General features: G+C 42.6%; 1 protein-coding gene across 1 annotated transcript in view; it reads left to right on the top strand.

Annotated features, from left to right (window-relative positions):
* Positions 1 to 515: 515 nt before the first annotated feature.
* The window catches only part of sgcb (sarcoglycan, beta (dystrophin-associated glycoprotein)), a 28073-nt gene continuing 7439 nt past the window's right edge, over positions 516 to 21149 (top strand). The window contains exons 1-4 of the mRNA XM_087988044.1: positions 516 to 668; positions 1649 to 1855; positions 13405 to 13590; positions 18109 to 18300. Of these exons, the coding sequence (XP_087844170.1) occupies positions 654 to 668; positions 1649 to 1855; positions 13405 to 13590; positions 18109 to 18300 (600 nt within the window). The 5' untranslated portion in view covers positions 516 to 653. The remainder of the gene's footprint in view (positions 669 to 1648; positions 1856 to 13404; positions 13591 to 18108; positions 18301 to 21149) is intronic.

The raw sequence follows: 21149 nt of genomic DNA, 5'->3' as shown, positions 1-21149 counted from the left end.
CCTCCCCTCCCCTCCCCTTTTCCCCTCCCCTTTCCCCTCCCCTCCCCTCCCCTCCCCTCCCCTCCCCCCTCCCCTCCCCTCCCCTCCCCCCTCCCCTCCCCTCCCCTCCCCTCCCCCCTCCCCTCCCCTCCCCTCCCCTTTTCCCCTCCCCTCCCCTTTTCCCCTCCCCTCCCCTTTTCCCCTCCCCTCCCCTTTTCCCCTCCCCTCCCCTCCCCTTTTCCCCTCCCCTCCCCTTTTCCCCTCCCCTCCCCTTTTCCCCTCCCCTCCCCTTTTCCCCTCCCCTCCCCTTTTCCCCTCCCCTCCCCTTTTCCCCTCCCCTCCCCTTTTCCCCTCCCCTCCCCTTTTCCCCTCCCCTCCCCTTTTCCCTCCCCTCCCCTCCCCTTTTCCCCTCCCCTCCCCTCCCCTTCCTCCCCTCCCCTCCCCTCCCTTCCCTCCCCTCCCCTCCCCTTTTCCCCTCCCCTCCCCTCCCCTCCCCTTTTCCCCTTCTCTCTGACCCCCGCTTCCCCATCTGACTGGATCTCTCTCCGTTCTCCAAGTCCTTCCCTCTCCCCTCCCACCCTTATCCTGATGGTTGAGTCCGGACCCCCTCCCCCCCCGGTCGCTGATCCGATCGTTGAATCCAGGAGGGGGCGGGGTCAGAGTGTGGAGACAAGATGGCGGCGGAGCAGGTGGGAGACGGGGTTAGACAGAGACGGGGAGAGGGCGAGGGCCGTGGTCTGTCCGCTGGAAATAAACATTATCGGAAAGAAACTGGGAAATGAGGAGCCCGTTAGTGTTTGTCGTTAGGGAGCACTGATTAAAAAGTGGCACGATGAAAATCGGTTAGCGTAAATAAATGTATTTTTATAAGATCCCGAAAGTAATCACATTTTGGGGGGGAGTGGGTGGTGTTTAGTAACAATCTTCCCATTAACCTTAGTCACAAATCAGCAACTAACGGAATACTGTGTCCAGTGGTGCACTTACAACATATTGGCGTTGAACGTAATGATGAGTTTACGAAGAGATCTCATGGCGACTCAGTTCAGAACATCAGAGAGGTTAGAAAATTGGGCTTTCATTCAGCCCAATGCAGTAAAAGCAGAAACAAAAGCAATCCAACGAAGAATTACCAGGACAAGTAGGGGTTAGAGAGTCAAAGATGAAATACTGATTGGGCTTGTTTTCATTAGAGGAGGGAGGTTTAGGGATTAACGTGATGGTATTTAAAGTCATGAAGTAATAGGATAGTGTCTTTTATTCACTGGGTGTCGCTGGCTAGGTCAGCATTTAATGCTTATCCCTACTTGTCTTTGAAAAGTTGGCAGTGAGCTGCCTTCTTGAACCACAGCACTCTGGGTGCTGTTAATAGACCGACAATAAAATTCGGGAAGGACTTTCAAGATTTTGACTTCATGACAATAATAGTTTATGGTTATTTAGCTATCTTAAAATGTAAAACTTTGAAATGTGTACTTTCAAAGACCAGTGTGTCTCTGTAACTTCTACTTTAAACATCTTTTCATTGCAAAATATTTTTTCATCACTGTATTTAGTAAATATCTAAATTGGTTCATAGTAAGACCTGAGTGACATATTTAAAAAGGGAATAGCTGCAGAGCAATTGCACATTATTGGCTCTACTAATTTCCAACTTTTCTTTTGACAGAGTTCAAATGGTCCAGTCCGACGTTCCATGCACGAGAAAGCAGTTGATCGTAGAAATATAAACAAGGAGCACAACAGCAACTTCAAGGCCGGATATGTTCCTATTGATGAAGAGAGATTGCATAGGACAGGATTGAGAGGTCGTAAAGGCAACCTGGCCATTTGTGTAATTGTCCTTATGTTTATCCTTGCAGTGATTAATTTAATTGTGAGTACCATCTTTTGTCAGTATGCTAACAAAACTGAATAATTATGGGAATTTGATGTACTTTTAATAGTAGCAGTTATTTTGCTGGATTAGTAGTCCATTCTGGGCTATTAATCAGAGACAGGAGGTTTAAATCTCACCATAGTAGCTGGTGAATTTAAAAATCAATAAATAAATCTGGAATTAAAAGCTATATGAACAATGGTGTTCAGGAAACCAATAAATCATCATGATAGTCTGTCTAGTTCATTAATGTCGTTTAGAATCATATGAAAAATCCAGTTGCAGAATCTTAAAAGTCATATTCAGGTGAATTAATGTACCCAATGGCTAAAGTTACAAGGAAGCCTTGCATAACTACACAAATTGGTTTTGTTTTACAAGCATAGTATCTATTCTGATTACATTCTAACTCCAAAACATTGATTTCATATATATTTATGCGACTGGTTCATATACATTATTAGTGTAATAGCAGTGTTGCCAGTACAAATGTGTGTTAATCTTCTGTGTTTTCCATTTGATCTTTTTATGTTGGAGGTCATTAGTGAAAGCTGTATCAGCTAACGATAAAGAATTGTTAATACTGCTTTATTTTATTAGTTTGCTCTTGTGGATTATTCCCTTTTAAATAGTTCTATGTTAGTGCTACATTTATGTATGGGATGCTGTTTCTGTCGGTCAAACCTTGTCCTGGTGGAGTTTGTGTATTTTGAACAAAAGTGCTTGCAATTCACTTCTCCCCCCGGTGGCAAGTTTAGAGTCATAGAGATGCACAGCATGGAAACAGACCCTTCGGTCAAACACATCCATGCTGACCAGATATCCCAACCCAACCTAATCCCACCTGCCAGCACCGGGTCCACATCCCTCCAAACCTTTCCTATTCATGTACCCATCCAAATGCCTTTTAAATGTTGCAATTGTACCAGCCTTCACCACATCCTCTGGCAGCTCATTCCATACACGTACCACCCTCTGCATGAAAATGCTGCCCATTAGGTCCCTTTTATATCTTTCCCTACTCACCCTAAACCTATGCCCTCTAGTTCTGGACTCCCCCACCCCAGGGAAAAGACTTTGTCTATTTATCCTATCCATGCCCCTCATAATTTTGTAAACCTCTATAAGGTCACCCCTCAGCCTCTGACACTCCAGGGAAAACAGCCCCAGCCTGTTCAGCCTCTCCCTATAGCTCAAATCCTCCAACCCTGGCAACATCCTTGTAAATCTTTTCTGAACCCTTTCAAGTTTCACAACATCTTTCCGAAAGAAAGGAGACTAGAATTGCATGCAATATTCCAACAGTGGCCTAACCAATGTCCTATACAGCTGCAACATGACCTCCCAACTCCTGTACTCCATACTCTGACCAATAAAAGAAAGCATACCAAACACCACCTTCACTATCCTGTCTACCTGTGGCTCCACTTTCAAGGAGCTATGAACCTGTACTCCAAGTACTCTTTGTTCAGCAACACTCCCGATGACCTTACCATTAGGTGTATAAGTCCTGCTAAGATGTGCTTTCCCAAAATGCAGCACCTCGTATTTTTCTGAATTAAACTCCATCTGACACTTCTCAGCCCATTGGCCCATCTGGTCCAGATCCTGTTGTAATCTGAGGTAACCTTCTTCACTGTCCACTACACCTCCAATTTTGGTGTCATCTGCAAACTTACGAACTGTACCTCTTATGCTCGCATTCAAATCATTTATTTAAATGACAAAAAGTAGAAGGCCCAGCATCGATCGTTGTGGTACACCACTGGTCACAGGGCTTCAGTCTGAAAAGCAACCCTCCACCATCATCCTCTGCCTTCTACCTTTGAGCCAGTTCTGTATCCAAATGGCTAGTTCTCCCTTTATTCCATGAGATCTAACCTTGCTAACCAGTCTCCCATGGGGAATCTTGTCGAATGCCTTACTGAAGTCCATATAGATCACATCTACTGCTCTCATCAATCCTCTTTGTTACTACTTCAAAAAACTCAATCAAGTTTGTGAGACATGATTTCCCACGCACAAAGCTGTGTTGACTATCCCTAATCAGTCCTTGCCTTTCCAAATATATGTACATCCTGTCCCTCAGGATTCCCTCACACCTTGCCCACCACCAATGTCAGGCTCACTGGTCTATAGTTCCCTGACTTGTCCTTACCACCCTTCTTAAACAGTGGCACCATGTTAGCCAACCTCCAGTCTTCTAGCACCTCACCTGTGACTATCGATGATACAAATATCTCAGCAAGAGGCCCAGCAATCACTTTTCTAGCTTCCCACAGAGTTCTAGGGTACACCTGATCACATCCTGGGGATTTATTCACCTTCCTGCATTTCAAGACACCCAGCACTTCCTCCTCTGTAACATGAACATTTTGCAAGGTGTCACCATCTATTTTGCTACTTTCTATATCTTCCATAACCTTTTCCACAGTAAATACTGATGCAAAATACTCATTTAGTATCTCCCCCATTTTCTGCACACAAAGGCTGCTTTGCTGATTTTTTAGATGTCCTATTCTCTCCCTAGTTATCCTTTTGTCCTTAATGTATTTATAAAAACCCTTTGTGTTCTCCTTAACTTTGTTTGCCAAAGCTATCTCATGTCCCCTTTTTGCCCTCCTGATTTCCCTCTTAAGTATACTCCTACTCTTAAGTATACTTTTCTAAGGATTCACTCGATCTATCCTGTCTATACCTTAGATATGCTTTCTTTTTCTTAACCAAACCCTCAATTTCTTTTGTCATCCAGCATTCCCTATACCTACCAGTCTTTCCTTTCACCCCAACAGGAACACTTTCTCTGCATTCTTGTTATCTCATTTCTGAAGGCTTCCCATTTTCCAGCCGTACCTTTACCTGCAAACATCTGCCCCCAATTAGTTTTCAAAAGCTCTTGCCTCATACTGTCAAAATTGGCCTTTCTCCAATTTAGAACTTCAACTTTTAGATCTGGTCTATCCTTTTCCATCACTATTTTGAAACGAATAGAATTATGGTCGCTGGCCCCAAAGTGCTCCCCCACTGACTCCTCAGTCACCTGCCCTGCCTTATTTCCCAAGAGTAGGTCAAGTTTTGCTCCTTCTCTAGTAGGTGCATCCACATACTGAATCAGAAAATTGTCTTGTACACACTTAAGAAATTCCTCTCCATCTAAACCCTTAACACTATGACAATCCCAGTCTATATTTGGAAAGTTAAAATCCCCAACTATAACCACCCTATTATTCTTACAGATAGCTGAGATCTCTTTACATGTTTGTTTCTCAATTTCCCTCTGACTATTAGGGAGTCTATAATACAATCCCAATAAGGTTATCATCCCTTTCTTATTTCTCAGTTCCACCCAAATAACTTCCCTGGATGTATTTCCAGGAATATCCTCCCTCAGCATAGCTGTAATGCTATCCCTTAACAAAAACGTCACTCCCCCTCCTCTCTTGCCTCCCTTTCTATCCTTCCTGGAGGAGAAAGTGAGGACCGCAGTTGCTGGAGATCAGAGCTTAAAAATGTGTTGCTGGAAAAGCTCAGCAGGTCAGGCAGCATCAAAGGAACAGGAGAATCGACGTTTCGGGCATAAGCCTTTCTTCAGGAATGAGGAGGGTGTGCCAAGCAGGCTAAGATAAAAAGGTAGGGATGAGGGACTTGGGGGAGGGGCGTTGGGAGTACCCATAGGTGGAAGGAGGTTAAGGTGAGGGTGATAGGCCGGAGAGGGGGTGGGGGCGGAGAGGTCGGGAAGAAGATTGCAGGTCAAGAAGGCGGTGCTGAGTCTGAGGGTTGGGACTGAGAAAAGGTGGGGGGAGGGGAAATGAGAAAGCTGGAGAAATCTGCATTCATCCCTTGGGACCTTTTCTCAGTTCCAACCCTCAGACTCAGCACTGCCTTCTTGACCTGCAATCTTCTTCCCGATCTCTCCGCCCCCACCCCCTCTCCGGCCTATCACCCTCACCTTAACCTCCTTCCACCTATGGGTACTCCCAACGCCCCTCCCCCAAGTCCCTCATCCCTACCTTTTTATCTTAGCCTGCTTGGCACACCCTCCTCATTCCTGAAGAAAGGCTTATGCCCGAGACGTAGATTCTCCTGTTCCTTTGATGCTGCCTGACCTGCTGCGCTTATCCTTCCTGTAGCACTTGTATCCTGGAACATTAAGCTGCCAGTCCTGCCCATCCTTGAGCCATGTTTCTATAATTGCTATGATATCCCAGTCCCATGTTCCTAACCATGCCCTGAGTTCATCTGCCTTCCCTGTTAGGCCCCTTGCATTGAAATAAATGCAGTTTAAATTTTTAGTCCTACCTTGTCCCTGGCTGCCCTGTTTGACTTGTTTCTGTTCTCAACTGTACCAGTCTCAGGTTGATCTCTTTCCTCACTATCTCCCTGTGTCCCATTCCCCCACCTTACTAGTTTAAATCCTCCTGAGCAGCTCTAGAAAATCTCCCTGCCAGTATATTAGTCCCCTTCCAATTTAGGTGCAAACTGTCTTTCTTGTACAGATCACTTCTACCCGAAAAGAGATTCCAGTGATCCAAAAATCTGAATCCTTCTCCCATACACCAGCTCCTCAGCCATGCATTCATCTGCTATATCCTCCTATTTCTGTCCTCACTGGCTCGTAGCACCGAGTGTAATCCAGATATTACTACCCTTGAGGACCTCCTTTTTAAATTTCTGCCTAACTCTCTGTATTTTCCCTTCAGAATCTCAACCTTTTCCCTTCCTATGTTGTTGGTTCCAATGTGTACAATGACCTCTTGCTGGCCCCTCTCCCCCGTGAGAACATTCTGCATCGTCTCTGAGACATCTTTGATCCTGGCAGCAGGGAAACAACACACCATTCTGATTTTTTGCTGCTGGCCACAGAAACGTTTATTTTTACCTCTGACTAGAGAGTCCCCTAACACAATTGATCTCTTGGAACCCGACATACCCCTCATTGCATTAGAGCCAGTCTCAATACCAAAAACTTCGCTGTTCGTGCTATGTTCCCCTGAGAATCCATCACCCCCTACATTTTCCAAAACAGCATATTTGTTTGAAAGGTGTATGGCCACAGAAGGGTCCTGCACGAGCTGCCTACTTCTCTTACCTTTCCTGGAGTTAACCCATCTATAGTGGGCGGCATGGTAGCACAGTGGTTAGCACTGCTGCTTCACAGCGCCAGAGACCCGGGTTCAATTCCCGCCTTAAGCGACTCTCTGTGTGGAGTTTGCACATTCTCCCCGTGTCTGTGTGGGTTTCCTCCGGGTGCTCCGGTTTCCTCCCACAATCCAAAAAAATGTGCAGGGGTTAGGTGAATTGGCCATGCTAAATTGCCTGTGGTGTTAGGTGAAGGGGTAAATGTAGGAGAATGGGTCTGGGTGGGTTACGCTTCGGCGGGTCGGTGTGGACTTGTTGGGCCGAAGGGCCTGTTTCCACACTGTAAGTAATCTTAAAAAAAAAATCTATATGACTGTATCTGAGCCTTCCCCCCCTTCCCCCACCTTCCTATAACTGCCATCCATCACATACTGTTGCTGTTGCAAATTCCTCATTGCTTCTAACTGTCTCTCCAACTGATCCATTCGATCTGATAACATTCGCAACCAACAGCATTTATTGCAGATATAATCCACAGTAACCCTTAAACTCTCTTTAAACTCCCACATCTGACAAGAAGCGCATATGACTCTGCTACAGACCATTTTTGCTCCTTCACAATCTACAGACCCAGAAAATAACACCATCTTATTCCTCTACAAAACACTGCCCCAAGTTAAATTAATAGTTATGGCTTATATTTTAAGTTTAATCAAGAGACATATCTCAAAAAACAGATCATCAAAAAAGAACCCACACTACTGCAGACTTTCTCTAGGTCACACTTAAAAACAATACACTTATCTGTTTCTGTGCTGTGAACCTCGCCCAAACAGTTCCTCCAAGATCAGTTGTGAATTTCACTGTTTGTTAATTTTCCCAGACGCACTCCAATGTCCAGCGATACATGAATTCAAACAGCAAAGGCAGTAACTGTGCAGGTTCACTGCTGTGCCAGTTTCTTTATCTCTCTCTCCTGCACTGACCTCACCATGTGCTTCCTTGTCTGTTCCTCTCCCTTTTAAAACTGTTGTTGTTTTGCCTTTTTTTTTCCCAAAGTTCCAGAACAATGCAACAGCATATAAAACAGTAATTGCTGCTCCTGGAATTCGAGGAAATCGCCTCCAACACCTAAAATACCTCAATAAAGGAGCAGCTTTACAGACAGAAATTTTTCCCAACCTCCATCTTGGATTACCCAGAATCACTACATAACATCTTCAATGGCAGAACAAACAGAGAACGATTATACATCTCAGTGATTGCAAAGGTTGAAAGAAGGCTGTAGCAATGAGATAATCTCAGTCATTATTTCACATGTCCCTGAAATGTGACCGCCAGTCTATCAAATTTATGTGGACGATGGTAGTGTTCCAAATTCCCTATGTTAAACAAAATCATACCAAACCTTGGTGTTGTGGACAAGGTTGTCATAGAGTCACAGAGATGTACAGCATGGAAACAGACTCTTCAGTCCAACCCGTCCACGCCAACCAGATATCCAAACCCAATCTAGTCCCACCTGCCAGCACCTGGCCCATATCCCTCCAAACCCTTCCTATTCATATACCCATCCAAATGCCTCTTAAATGTTGCAATTGTACCAGCCTCCACCACTTCCTCTGGCAGCTCATTCCATACACCTACCACCCTCTGTGTGAAAAAGTTGCCCCTTAGGTCTCTTTTATATCTTTCCCCTCTCACCCTAAACCTATGCCCTCTAGTTCTGGACTCCCTGACCCCAGGGAAACGACTTTGCCTATTTACCCTATCCATGCCCCTCCTAATTTTGTAAACCTCTATAAGGTCAACCCTCAGCCTCCAACACTCCAGGGAAAATAGCCCCAGCCTGTTCAGCCTCTCCCTATAGCTTAAATCAGCCAACCCTGGCAACATCCTTGTATCTCTTCTTTCAAGTTTCACAACATCTTTCTGATAGGAAGGAGACCAGAATTGCACGCAATATTCCAACAGTGGCCTAACCAATGTCCTGTACAGCCGCAACATGACCTCCCAACTCCTGTACTCAATACTCTGACCAATAAAGGAAAGCATGCCAAATGCCGCCTTCACTATCCTATCCACCTGCAACTCCACTTTCAAGGAGGTATGAACCTGCACTTCAAGGTGTTTTTGTTCAGCAACACTCCCTAGGACCTTACCATTATCAGTTGGAAGTTCCAAGCTAAGAATCTGCAAACATGCATGTGTGATATATGATGATCATTGGACGTCTGTGGTGGGACAGGGCAGCAGTATCTGACTGAACAGTTCTCTTCAGGATACTTTGGTCACCCCAAGTGAATGGGGGTCTATAAATGTCTGTCTAAAAATAGGTTGTTGCACCACCACTTGGATTAGGTAGCATACCATGTTGACCATCTTTGTGCTTAAAAGTGGGATTAAACAGTCAGCTCTGCTAGCTGAGTGTGCCAAGACCACTGGATTTGAGCAGCATCATTACCAGGTCTACTTAAGTTAAAACAGCGATGAAATAAATGACATCTTCAAATAAAACCAATAATCCTTTATTGCGTGGCAGAACAGCTGAAGGTCACAAGTCAAGACAGTATTCCAGCAGCTCCAGATACTGGATAGGAAGAAAAACCCAAGAAATCCAACAACATCCAATGACATTGGAAGCCGCTTTAACACTACCCGTGTCATCAATGGACCATGGTGTAATGGACAAGCTTTTCATCGCTCTCCGGATAAAGCTTCTCTTTTTGAGAATGACAGTGTTATCCATTGATGTTAGAAAGAACATTTTGAAACACACTTGAGTTGATACTTTCTGCACTATCCCCACTACCCTATGGTAGAATCTATAGGTGAATCTCTTCCAATGAGAGAACTGCAACAAACAATAATGCAGACAGGGTGGGGGATGTAAAAAAAAAAACTTGACATTCATGGTGTTTCAACAGAAGTCTTCAAAGCTAGTGGAGCTTTGCTCACATCAAAACTCCATGTACTTCTAGGGCTTGGAGAAGAAAAAGAACTCTTACTATTCCAACTTCAGGATTGTCACAAGCATAACTATTTTTGTGAAGGGAGATAAATAGTTTTCATTGAATGATTTAAATATTCCCTTTTGTCCATAATAATGGAAATCCTTACCTGTGTTTTGCTGAATCACCCTCTGGTGTCAGCATTATATCTTGACTAAATGGAAAACTCTTAACTTTAGTCATCTGTATGCCAAAACTAAGCTTATCACCTAGATGTGCATGATTTAGAGTTGATGGATGACTGCAATGTCATTGCCCAGTCAGTAGCGGATTTGCAAAGCACTCTTTAATTGATTTTGGTACTGCATACAAAAACATGGCTTGTCCTTAAATGTTACCAAAACAAAACTCTTCTATGTACTAGTCAGCCAAATGGCCCACTTCCCATGTGTAGAGAGACTCCGGAACATGTTGAGCACTTCTCATACCTTGACAGTTATGTTTCCTGGAACATCCATTGAGGAGATCCAGTATCCAATCAACTGTGCTAGTTCAACCTCCTACAAACTATAGCAATGAGTGTTCGACAACACCGACCTCCTGTGCAAGTCAGAAACATCTTAATGTTCAGAGCAGTGAGACTGGACTATACTTGAGCAGTTCCATCAACAGTGCCTGTACTAATGTTAATGTATTTATCGAAGTCAGACACATAGGCAACATTCCTGCAAAATCAACTTTGGTGAGCAGGATACTGTGTCTGGATGACTAAAATGTGTCTCCCCTGTCAGGTCATGTTTTCGACTCTCAAATGGCCAAGGTGCCAGGGAAGGACAAAAATCTTAAAATATTGGAGTAGAGTTAGGCCATTCAGCCCAATCAGTCTGCTTCAGCATTCGATCGTGGCTGATCCCCTTACTAATCAAGACCTTTATCCATCTGTCTTAATTACACTCAACGACTTGGCTACTCCAGTCTTCCAACGTGTAGTACGGACTGTAGTGGTGTTGGCAGAAATAAAATGCTCTTAATTACATGTCATGATTATGGCAAATAGGATACAGAACACTACAGCGCAGAACAGGCCCTTCGGCCCTTGATATTGCGCCGACCTGTGGAACTAATCTAAAGCCTATCTATCCTACATTATTCCATTTTCGTCCATATGTTTATCCAATGACCATTTAAATGCCCTTAACGTTGGCGAGTCTACTACTGTTGCAGGCAGGACGTTCCACGCCCCTCCTACTCTGAGTAAAGAAACTACCTCTGATATCTGTCCAATATCTATCTCCCCTCAGTTTAAAGCTATGTCCCCTTGTGGTAGCCATCGCCATTTGAAGACAAAGGCTGTCACTGTTCACCCTATCTAACCCTCGATTATCTTATATGTCTCAATTAAGTCACCTCTCAACCTTCTTCTCTCTAATGAAAACAGCTTCATGTCGCTCAGCCTTTCCTCATAAGGTCTTCCCTCCATATCAGGCAACATCCTAGTAAATCTCCTCTGCACTCTTTCCAAAGCTTCCACATCCTTCCTATAATGCAGTGACCAGAAAGGTACGTAATACTCCAAGTGCGGCCGAGCTTTGTATAGCTGCAGCATGACTTTGTGGCTCTGAAACTCAATCCCTCAACCAATAAAAGCTAACACGGCATATGCCTTCTTAACAACCCTATCAACCTGGGTAGGAACTTTCAGGGATCTATTTACATGGACACTGAGAACTCTCTGCTATCAACACCACCAAGAATCTTACCATTAGCCCAGTACTCTTTATTACTGTTGCTTCTTCCAAAGTGAATCACCTCACATTTTTCCGCATTAAACTCCATTTGCTACCTCACAGCCCAGATTTGCAGCTTATCTATGTCCCTCTGTAATCTGCAACATCCTTCAGCACTATCAACAACTTCACCTTAGTGTCATCTGAAAATTTACTAACCCATCCTTCTACTGCCTCATCCAGGTCATTTATTAAAATGTCAAACAGCAGTGGCACTAAAACGGATCCTTGTGGTACACTACTAGCAACCGAACTCGAGGATGAACATTTCCCATCAACCCCCCCCCCCCCCACTTCTTTCAGCTCGCCAATTTCTGATCCAAACTGCTAAATCACCCTCAATCCCAAGCCTCGTATTTTATGCAGTAGCCTCCTGTGGGGAACCTTATTGAACGCCTTATTGAAATCCATATACACTACATCAACCGCTTTACCCTCATCCACTTGTTTGGTCACCTTCTTAAAGAATTCAATAAGGTTTGAGAGGCACGACCTACCCTTCACAAAACCGTGTTGGCTATCCCTAACCAAATTATTCCTCTCTAGATGATTATAACCTATTCCAACACCACCCACAGCTGAAGTAAGGCTCACTGGCCTATAATTATCAGGGGTGTCTCTACTCCCCTTCTTGAACAAGGGGACAACATTTGCTATCCTCCAGTCTTCTGGCACAATTCTTGTAGACAATAATGACATAAAGATTAAAGCCAAAGGCTCTGCAATCTCCTCCCTGGCTTCCCAAAGAATCCTAGGATAAATCCCATCCGGCCCAGGGGACTTATCTATTTTCACACTTTTCAGAATTGCTAACACATCCTTCTTGTGAACTGCAGTCCTGTCTAGTCTAGTAGTCTAACTCAGTATTCTCCTCGACAACATTGTTTTTCCAGTGTGAGTACTAACGAAAAAAAAATCATTTAGCGCTTCTCCTAACTCCTCTGATTCCACGTGCAACTTCCTACTACTTTCCTTGATTGGCCATAATCTTTCTCCAGTCATTCTTTTATTCCTGATATACCTATAGAAAGCTTTAGGGTTTTCCTTGATCCTATCTGCCACTGACTTCTCATGTCCCCTCCTGGCTCTTCTTAACTCTCTCTTTAGGTCTTTCCTGGCTAACGTAACTCTCAAGCGCCTCAACTGAGCCATCACATCTCATCCTAAACATAAGCCTTCTTCCTTTTGTCAAGAGATTCAACTTCTTTAGTAAACCACGTCTCCCTCATTCGACCACTTCTTCCCTGCCTGACATAGCGGAACGAAGAGTATATTAATATATAGAAAACCTTTAATTAACTGGCACCAATGTGACCAGGAGTGCACTGGTTGATCAAATATTCTTCATAATCAAGAGGTAACATAACTGCAGTAAACCCAAGTAAAGCTTCAAGACGTGAACATCCTGAGAAAAACTCTGTGAAAAAATCGACACACCTCCTAAAACCATTAAAAACACAGTAACAGAAACTTAATGCAGGGGTATACACATCATTATTACACTTTGTTTGCCGTATAAACACTCTGACATTGTAGTGTTTGAGGTAGATGATTTTTGCTGGTTTATCGAGAACGCCGGTTAAAACAAAGTTTGCAGGAGTAGGTTAATTAGCTCAAGTCAGTTGTGCTTTTAATTCTGATTTATCAGCTGACTTTCTGGTTATGCGACATGTCACAATGGACCTTCTTCAAATTTTACCATTGTGTAAGATGACTGTTACTATTTCAGATTACACTTGTTATCTGGGCAGTAATTCGCATTGGTCCCAATGGCTGTGATAGTATGGAGTTTCACGAGGAAGGATTGCTACGGTTCAAACAGGAATCTGACATGGGCGTGGTATATCCCATGCACAAGAGTACTGTAGGAGGCAGAAGAGATGAAGACTTGTTAATCACTGGCAATAATCAACCAGTAAGTCCAGCCCCTTTATTAATTTAAGTTTTGCAAGCACTGTAAAGCATGCATAATGAGTTGATTGTAGAAAAAATGTTAAGGTTTTCAAAGCTGAACATATAGAGAGTTGACATAACTACTTGATCTGTGTCATAGCACTAACAAATATAACCTAGTGGATAAACTGTTAAATATCCGTTCAAAATAGCTGAATTTCCATGTGGTGCTAGAAATATAAAAGTATTCATCTACAGTTCTCCAAATATCTACCCTTGACCTCCTATTTCTTATCTGCATGCAGCTCCTCAATGATACAGAGTCATAGAGATGTACAGCATGGAAATAGACCCTTCGGTCCAACCTGTCCATGCCGACCAGATATCCCAACCCAATCTAGTCCCACCTGCCAGCCCCCGGCCCATATCCCTCCAAACCCTTCCTATTCATATACCCATCCAAATGCCTCTTAAATGTTGCAATTGTACCTGCCTCCTCCACATCCTCTGGCAGCTCATTCCATACACATACCACCCTCTGTGTGAAAAAGTTGCCCCTTAGGTCTCTTTTATATCTTTCCTCTCACACCCTAAACCTATGCCCTCGAGTTCGGGACTCCCCGACCCCAGGGAAAAGACTTTGCCTATTTACCCTATCCATGCCCCTCCTAATTTTGTAAACCTCTATAAGGTCACCCCTCGGCCTCCGGCGCTCCAGAGAAAACAATCCCAGCCTGTTCAGCCTCTCCCTATAGCTCAAATCCTCCAACCTTGGCAACATCCTTGTAAATCTTTTCTGAACCCTAACATCAGAAACAAAGCAAGATTTCACTTGAAAATTAATGACCTCCATTGCATTTAATTTGTCACATTGCTTGTCTGACAACTAATATTGGTAACAAAATTTCTTCCAGTTAAATATTTGGAAGCTATTCTCTTCGCCACCCCTAATTTTGTTTCTAAGCCAAATATTCCATCCTCCTCTCTGGCCGTGATTTGAGGCTGTGCCAGATTGTTTACGTAATAGAATCCTAATCCAGCATTGAACATCTGACTTATTCTCTTTCCCCCTCCCCTTTCCCCAAACCCTTGCCATCTACCAAGTAACCTTTCCTAATACCAAGATTGCCTCCTCCCATCTCTGTTATTACCCTTCTCCACCCCTGCAACAATCTGTTCTGTTAAATGTCATATTCATATTTTTGTCCTTCTAGATTTGATGGTTGAATTGATAAACTAAAGTTCTCCTGGTTGATTTCTATCTTTCATCCTCCTTTCAAAAAAAATCTCATACAACACTCTGCTACAATTTTCCAAAATCACACCAGGTCACGCTTACCCATCACCTCTAACTTTCCTGTCCCACATTTGTTCCCAATCCAGCAATAGCTCAAATCTAAAATTCTGATCATTCAAATCTCTGTATGGCACTGCTTCCAGACTATTTTCCAATGTAACCCCATTTTAATACTTGAAATTTGATGTGCTCACAGATGCCAACAAAAATAAAACAGCAATAAACCAGTCAGTAACATTCTAGAGTTACTAACATTAGAAGCATATTAATTTTAATGTATGCATTTTGTAGATCGGCAGTGCATGATATGAATATGAAAATATGTTTTTAAAGTACTGTAGGTTTCAGGCAAGCAAGCAGTGTATTCCCCCCACCCTGCACCGTGTCCCAGTGTGTGTATAATCATGTGTGTGCCTGTGGTAAATAATGGTGAAGCACAGCAACTCTGAAAGCCTGATTAGGTTTCAGCTGATTCATCAATCCCATTCTCCTTCTGTACCTATTAGCACTTACCTGTTATGAATTGCATGTTTTTCTACAAATTTTGGATAAAATTTGCAATTCTCAAAGTTTATTCCTTCATTCTCCACCGGAGTAACTGATACTTGGAGGAAAACTGGAAGTTTTGCTGTCCTCTTTCAAAATAGACCAATTATTAATTAGGAAGGTGACTCCTCCAACCCCACATGGAATTCAGGACAGACAACAACCTCTTCAATTTGCAAGGGATGTTGAGGTTTACATAAAGGTCAATAAACAGTTACTGAGGAGACTCGACCACAAATAACTATTCTCAAAGCACCTACACTGGAGGATGTTCGGCCACTTGTTGATTGCTTAGCCCTTGCTTTAGAACACTACCTAACAGTGTCTGCAGTAGACACATATCTTGTATCAATCAGTCCCATTATCATGTACTCACAGATCCCATAGTCACTATTAATACAACACATCCCTCTGTTCACTATAACGTAGCTATCTTGAGTATGACCTTCAATAACACTACGTGGAAAACAAAATCAGCAATCACCTGGCAAAAGCCAGTCCCTCTTGCCAAAGTCTGTCTCAGAAGAAAGATTGAAGTCTACCCACTAGGCAGCATTTCTTACATCACTTGTTTATGGGTGTGAGGCTTGGACAATCGATGGGCAACATTGTAAAATAATTAGAAGTATTCTGTCCTTGCTGTCCAAGTTCTTTGTAAGGTCACGTGTCAGGACAGAATTCTTAACACCAAAGGTTCTTGCATCATGCTGCATACCTCGCATTGAAAAATTGCTGATTCAATGTTTTGAGACCATTAACACTATGTGCTCTCTTCACACAGATGCGAGCGTATCTGCTGAGTTTCACCAGCAATATCTGATTTTGTCTCAGATCTCCAACATCCACAGTTCTTTATTTGTTTATCTGATTTAGATAAAGCTCAGGTTTGCTTGTTTGGTCATACATGTTTGCAAACAAGATTCACAAATACTAAAGCTGTACTTAACAGCAAGCTGAGCATGGTAACCCCAAATGTGGAGACAAAGACAATCTGAAAGTCAAGTTCAGAGCTTGTAGGAAAAAAAAACTACCTTTTAACAGGTCAAATGGAGATGTTTCTACCATCAATTGATGTTCTCTTTTGAGAAGAAAAGTATATCTTCAGAATAAGTGAATGTGGTGCACAGTTAATGCCAACATCCAGCCTTTCATATGCAGTATTTTCAATCAGGAATGTAAATAGGGATTATTTAATGTCATGACCTGCAATTAGGCTGTTCTGATATTTGCCACCACTAAGTTACACTGGGCCAGGAGTGGTTGAGAGAGCTCACTGTCACCAAGCCTCCTATACTCGGGCTTTTTCAATTTTCAGTAGTAATTAACAAGGTGGTTTGTTGCATGACAGCAGTAAATACAGTTTACATTACTAGTCAGGCATTAGTACTAAGGACTGTCAGCTGTACAGAATGCATCTATTCCCTTTGCATACTCGTGCAGAACTCGGTTGCCTCTGCCCAAAGTCTCTGTGGCATTATCAAATTTGGTAGAGCTAATGGAATTTCAGTGATAATTCTTTCAGAACCAATTCCTTATACAGCATCTGTAAAGGGTCTTTTTCCTTATTTGCATGTTCATTCATAGATTCTTTTGTCGATTCAATTTACCCATCAATTGTCTGCATACATTGTCTCAGCCCACATACATAAGCATTGAATCTCCGTTAGTTTTCAGTTAAGTTTTTCAAATCAATTGTTAATTCACCTTCCAATTCTTTAATGCACATGGAACAAGCAACAGAAACTCCGAACTTTTTAAATTGGTCTTAAGAAGAAAACTCCCGGGCTCAGACCATCTGTGTTGGTGTCAGTGGTGGAGGATGAAATGGGGAGGAGAAAATCAATGATTCACCTGTCAAACTTGTTGCTTATACTGTTGATAATGGTTGGATCTCTAACCAACCTACTGTGAGACTGAGGGGGGAGCAGGGCAAGGGCAGAGCCAAATGTTTCTTGGCCCTGAAGCACTAAGCAAAGCCATGGAGGAGAGTAATATTGGAAATGTGGCATTTGTCCCTTGAATTTCTACAACTAATACACCACAGAATGAGTGAACATATTAGTCCTTCCTAATTTAACAGCACCAAATTTTTAATCGGAGTCTATATAAAAAAAAAACCTCCATTATTAAAATGAGTAAATCTGTGCTGCAAAGATGTTAGATGCAAATACCTTTAAACTCAAAATTATAATTTTAAAAAATCAAGTCATTTGTAATTTGTGTAATGCTGTATAATTTTAAATCAGATATGTCATAATACAGAACACTTATTAGTATTTTTATATTGCAGCATATTCTAGAAGTTGGACAACTTTAATTTCCCTTTTAGGCTTTTCCCACCTACCGTTCCTCCTCTTTTGAAGGAGAAAGTACAAGTTAATTCACCTGTCTTTCTTTTTCTATCGTTTTTGAGAACATCATGAAGTGCGTGAAAGTAGTTTTCATTCCTGCCCTGTGGGGAAATGACTGCCTTACATATACTGCCTCTCCATGCCAAAGCAAGTGCTGTGGTTGCAACCCTGAGACTCACCTCCTCTGATAACCAGCCAAACTGTTAGTTACGTTATTTATTCGCAGCCTTACAATATGGCAAAGACAAATGAACTTAAATGGGTTCCTGTGCAGTTCCTTTTTGTGGTCTGAATTAATTTGTTTATGGATTTATAATCACAACTTTTGATCCTATGCCCTTTCTAGGTGGTGTTTCAGCAGGGAACAACCAAGCTCCGTGTAGACAAAGATAAAACCTCCATCACTAGTGATATTGGAATGTCGTTTGTTGATCCCCGGACCCAGAAGACTGTATTTAGCACTGACTATGATACCCATGAGTTCCATTTACCCAAAGGTGTGAAGACACTGAACGTACAAAAGGCATCCACAGAGAGGGTTAGTATTCAACATGTTTGATTTCTTTGACGTTCAATACTTCATGCTATTTCACACACATCCTTTCCTTACAACTTTACTTGGTATATTTTTGGATGTTCTGAAACATCTCCTTAAAATGTCTGCTATAGTATTTCTACCAACCTATGTTTCCCGGATTACTTTTGCCAGCTGTTTTCATTCTCTCATAAATGCCCTTGTCTCAGTTTAAAAATCTAGTCTTAGATCTGCTCATCTCCCTCAAACTGTGAATTCAGTCATATTGCGATCAGTTTTGTCTGAAGATTTTTTTTGTAACTTCTAGCCCTGTCTACTGTTACACTTTTAGGTTTCTCCACTCAGTCCTTTTCTATCATCATTTCCCTTATTATGAACTTGCTCTCCTGTCTTCTCTATCTAGTTTTGTAGGATTCTTCCAAACCTAATGCCTGTCCACCACCCCAGTAATTCAACTTGCCAGAAGCCTGGTCTGAGCAGATCCAGGTGATGGCCATCCTAACGGTACAGATCCCACTTTCCCAGTACTGGTATCCGTGCCCCAGACAATTGAAACCCGCACCAGTCCATGCATTCATTTCTAACTTTTGGTAACCTTTGTCAAATTGCTCGTGGAGAAAGTGAGGACTGCAGATGCTGGAGTCAGAGTCAAAATGTGGTGCTGAAAAAGCACAGCAGATCAGGCAGCATCCAAAGAACAGGATAGTCGATGTTTTGGGCATAAGCCCTTCATCAGGGAATGATATGCCCAAAATGTCGACCCTCCTGCTCCTCACATGCAAATTGCGCGTGGTTAAAGTAATAATGCAGAGATTATCCTTGAGGTTCTATTTAGCCCCAATCTGCTCATATTCCCTTAGCGAGATCTTTTTTCTAGTTCTGTCGATGTTGGTGTCTACCATGAACCACAATATGATCCTCTGCTGCAAGTTCCTTTCCAGTTGAAAGGAGATATCCCAAACACTGAAACCAAGCAGCCAACACAATCATCTGGGCTCTCCCTCTCTCTCTCAGTTGCAGAAAACTGTATCTAATTCCCAGTGCTGGCCCCTCCTACCACTACATTCCTGTCAACTCCTCCTCTATATAATGATGCGATGGTCAGTTCATTCATCCACCCACCCTGCAGTGCTTGTTTTCATCTATACAATAACCTCAAATCTGTTGGGCAACGTCAAAGGCTGAGGCTCCTGCAATTCCAACATTTTGATGCCCCTTACCTACTTCACTTACAGTTACACCCTCCTGTCCCTGACCATGTCCAAATCAGAAGACCCTATTCTAAGGGATGAGACTGCCTGAAACAAAGCATCCAGAAAACATCCCACCTTCCTAACGTATTGCAGTGTCTGCTCAGTCATTGAACCAAATCTAGGCTAATCTGCAAATCGTACTGCATATATGTTTACCTTGGATCATGTGGAGTAGACTCCAAAAGCTCCCACCTCCCACACAATGTCTGCCTTGCCATCTTTATGAATTAAATTAAATCTTTATAAATTAAAACTTAAGTATGATCAATAAACCCTATACCTCCCAATAAGCTTTAATAAATCTTGTATAAATACTAATATTTATAAAACCTGACATTTAGAACATAAGAACGAGGAGCAAGGTATGCGTCTGGCACTTAGAGCTGGCTCCACCATTCAGTAAAATCACGGCTGAAGTTTTCATAGCCTCAGCTCCACTTACCCACCCTCTCAGCATAATCCTTAATTCCTTAACTGTTCAAAAATTTATCTATCTTAGCTTTAAAAACATCTCCTGAGGAAATCTCAACCGTTTTACTGGGCAGGGAATTCTGTAGATTCACACCCTTCCAAGTGAAGAAGTTCCTTCTCAATTCAGTCCTAAATCTGCTCCCTCTAATCCTGAGCCTATGTCCTCTTGTCCTCTCCTTACCTGCCAGTGGAAACATCCTCTCTACTTCTACCTTATCTATTCCCTTCATATGTTTCTGTAAGATCCCCACCCCTTAATTTTTCTACATTTCAGTGAATATAGTCTCAGTCTGTCCTCATAAGCCAACCCCCTCAACATCAGAATCAACCTAGTGAACCTCCTCTGCACCCCCTCTAGTGCCAGTACATCCTTTCTCAAGTAAGGAGACCAAAACTGCATGCAGTACTCCAGGTGTAGTCTCACCAGTACCCTGTACAGCTGCAACATAAACTCCCTGCTTTTAAACTCAATCCCTTTAGCAATGAAGGGCAAAATTGCACTTGCCTTCTTAATTCCTTGTTGCACCTGCAGACCAACCTTCTGTGATTCATGCACAAGGACATCCAGATTCTTCTGCACAGCAGCATGCTGCATTTGTTTCCATTCAAGTAATAGTCCTTTTTGCTGTTGTTCCTACCAAAATGGATGACTTCACATATGTTTATTTAATTAATTAATTCAGTCCTGAATGATAAATGAGCAAAATACTCACTTATCAGTTATTCTGTGACATCACACTTGATTTTTTTTTCTCATCAAGTTTTGCTGCTGATTGATCCCGCTCTGTTGAATAAGGGGAACTATGGAGCTATGAGGGAGGAGCTGGCCAAAGTTCATTGGTGCAGTACCTTAGCAGGGATGACAGTGGAGGAACAATGGCAGATCTTTCTGTGTATAATGCAGAAGATGCAGGATCAGTTCATTCCAAAAAGGAAGAAAGATCCTAGGAGGAGGCATGGGTGGCCGTGGCTGACGAGGGAAGTTAAGAAACACATAAAGTTAAAAGAGAAAAAGTATAACATAGCAAAGATAAGTGGGAAAACGGAGGACTGGGAAGCTTTTAAAGAACAACAGAGGATTACTAAGAAGGAAATACGCAGAGAAAAAAATGAGGTACGAAGGTAAAC

This window comes from Chiloscyllium plagiosum, unplaced genomic scaffold (assembly GCF_037043375.1).
Source record: "Chiloscyllium plagiosum isolate Xiang-an unplaced genomic scaffold, Cpla_swu_hap1 HiC_scaffold_1, whole genome shotgun sequence".
Lineage (NCBI taxonomy): Eukaryota > Metazoa > Chordata > Chondrichthyes > Orectolobiformes > Hemiscylliidae > Chiloscyllium > Chiloscyllium plagiosum.
Note: the sequence above shows the minus strand (reverse complement) of the source record. Positions and strands in the feature narration are given on the sequence as shown.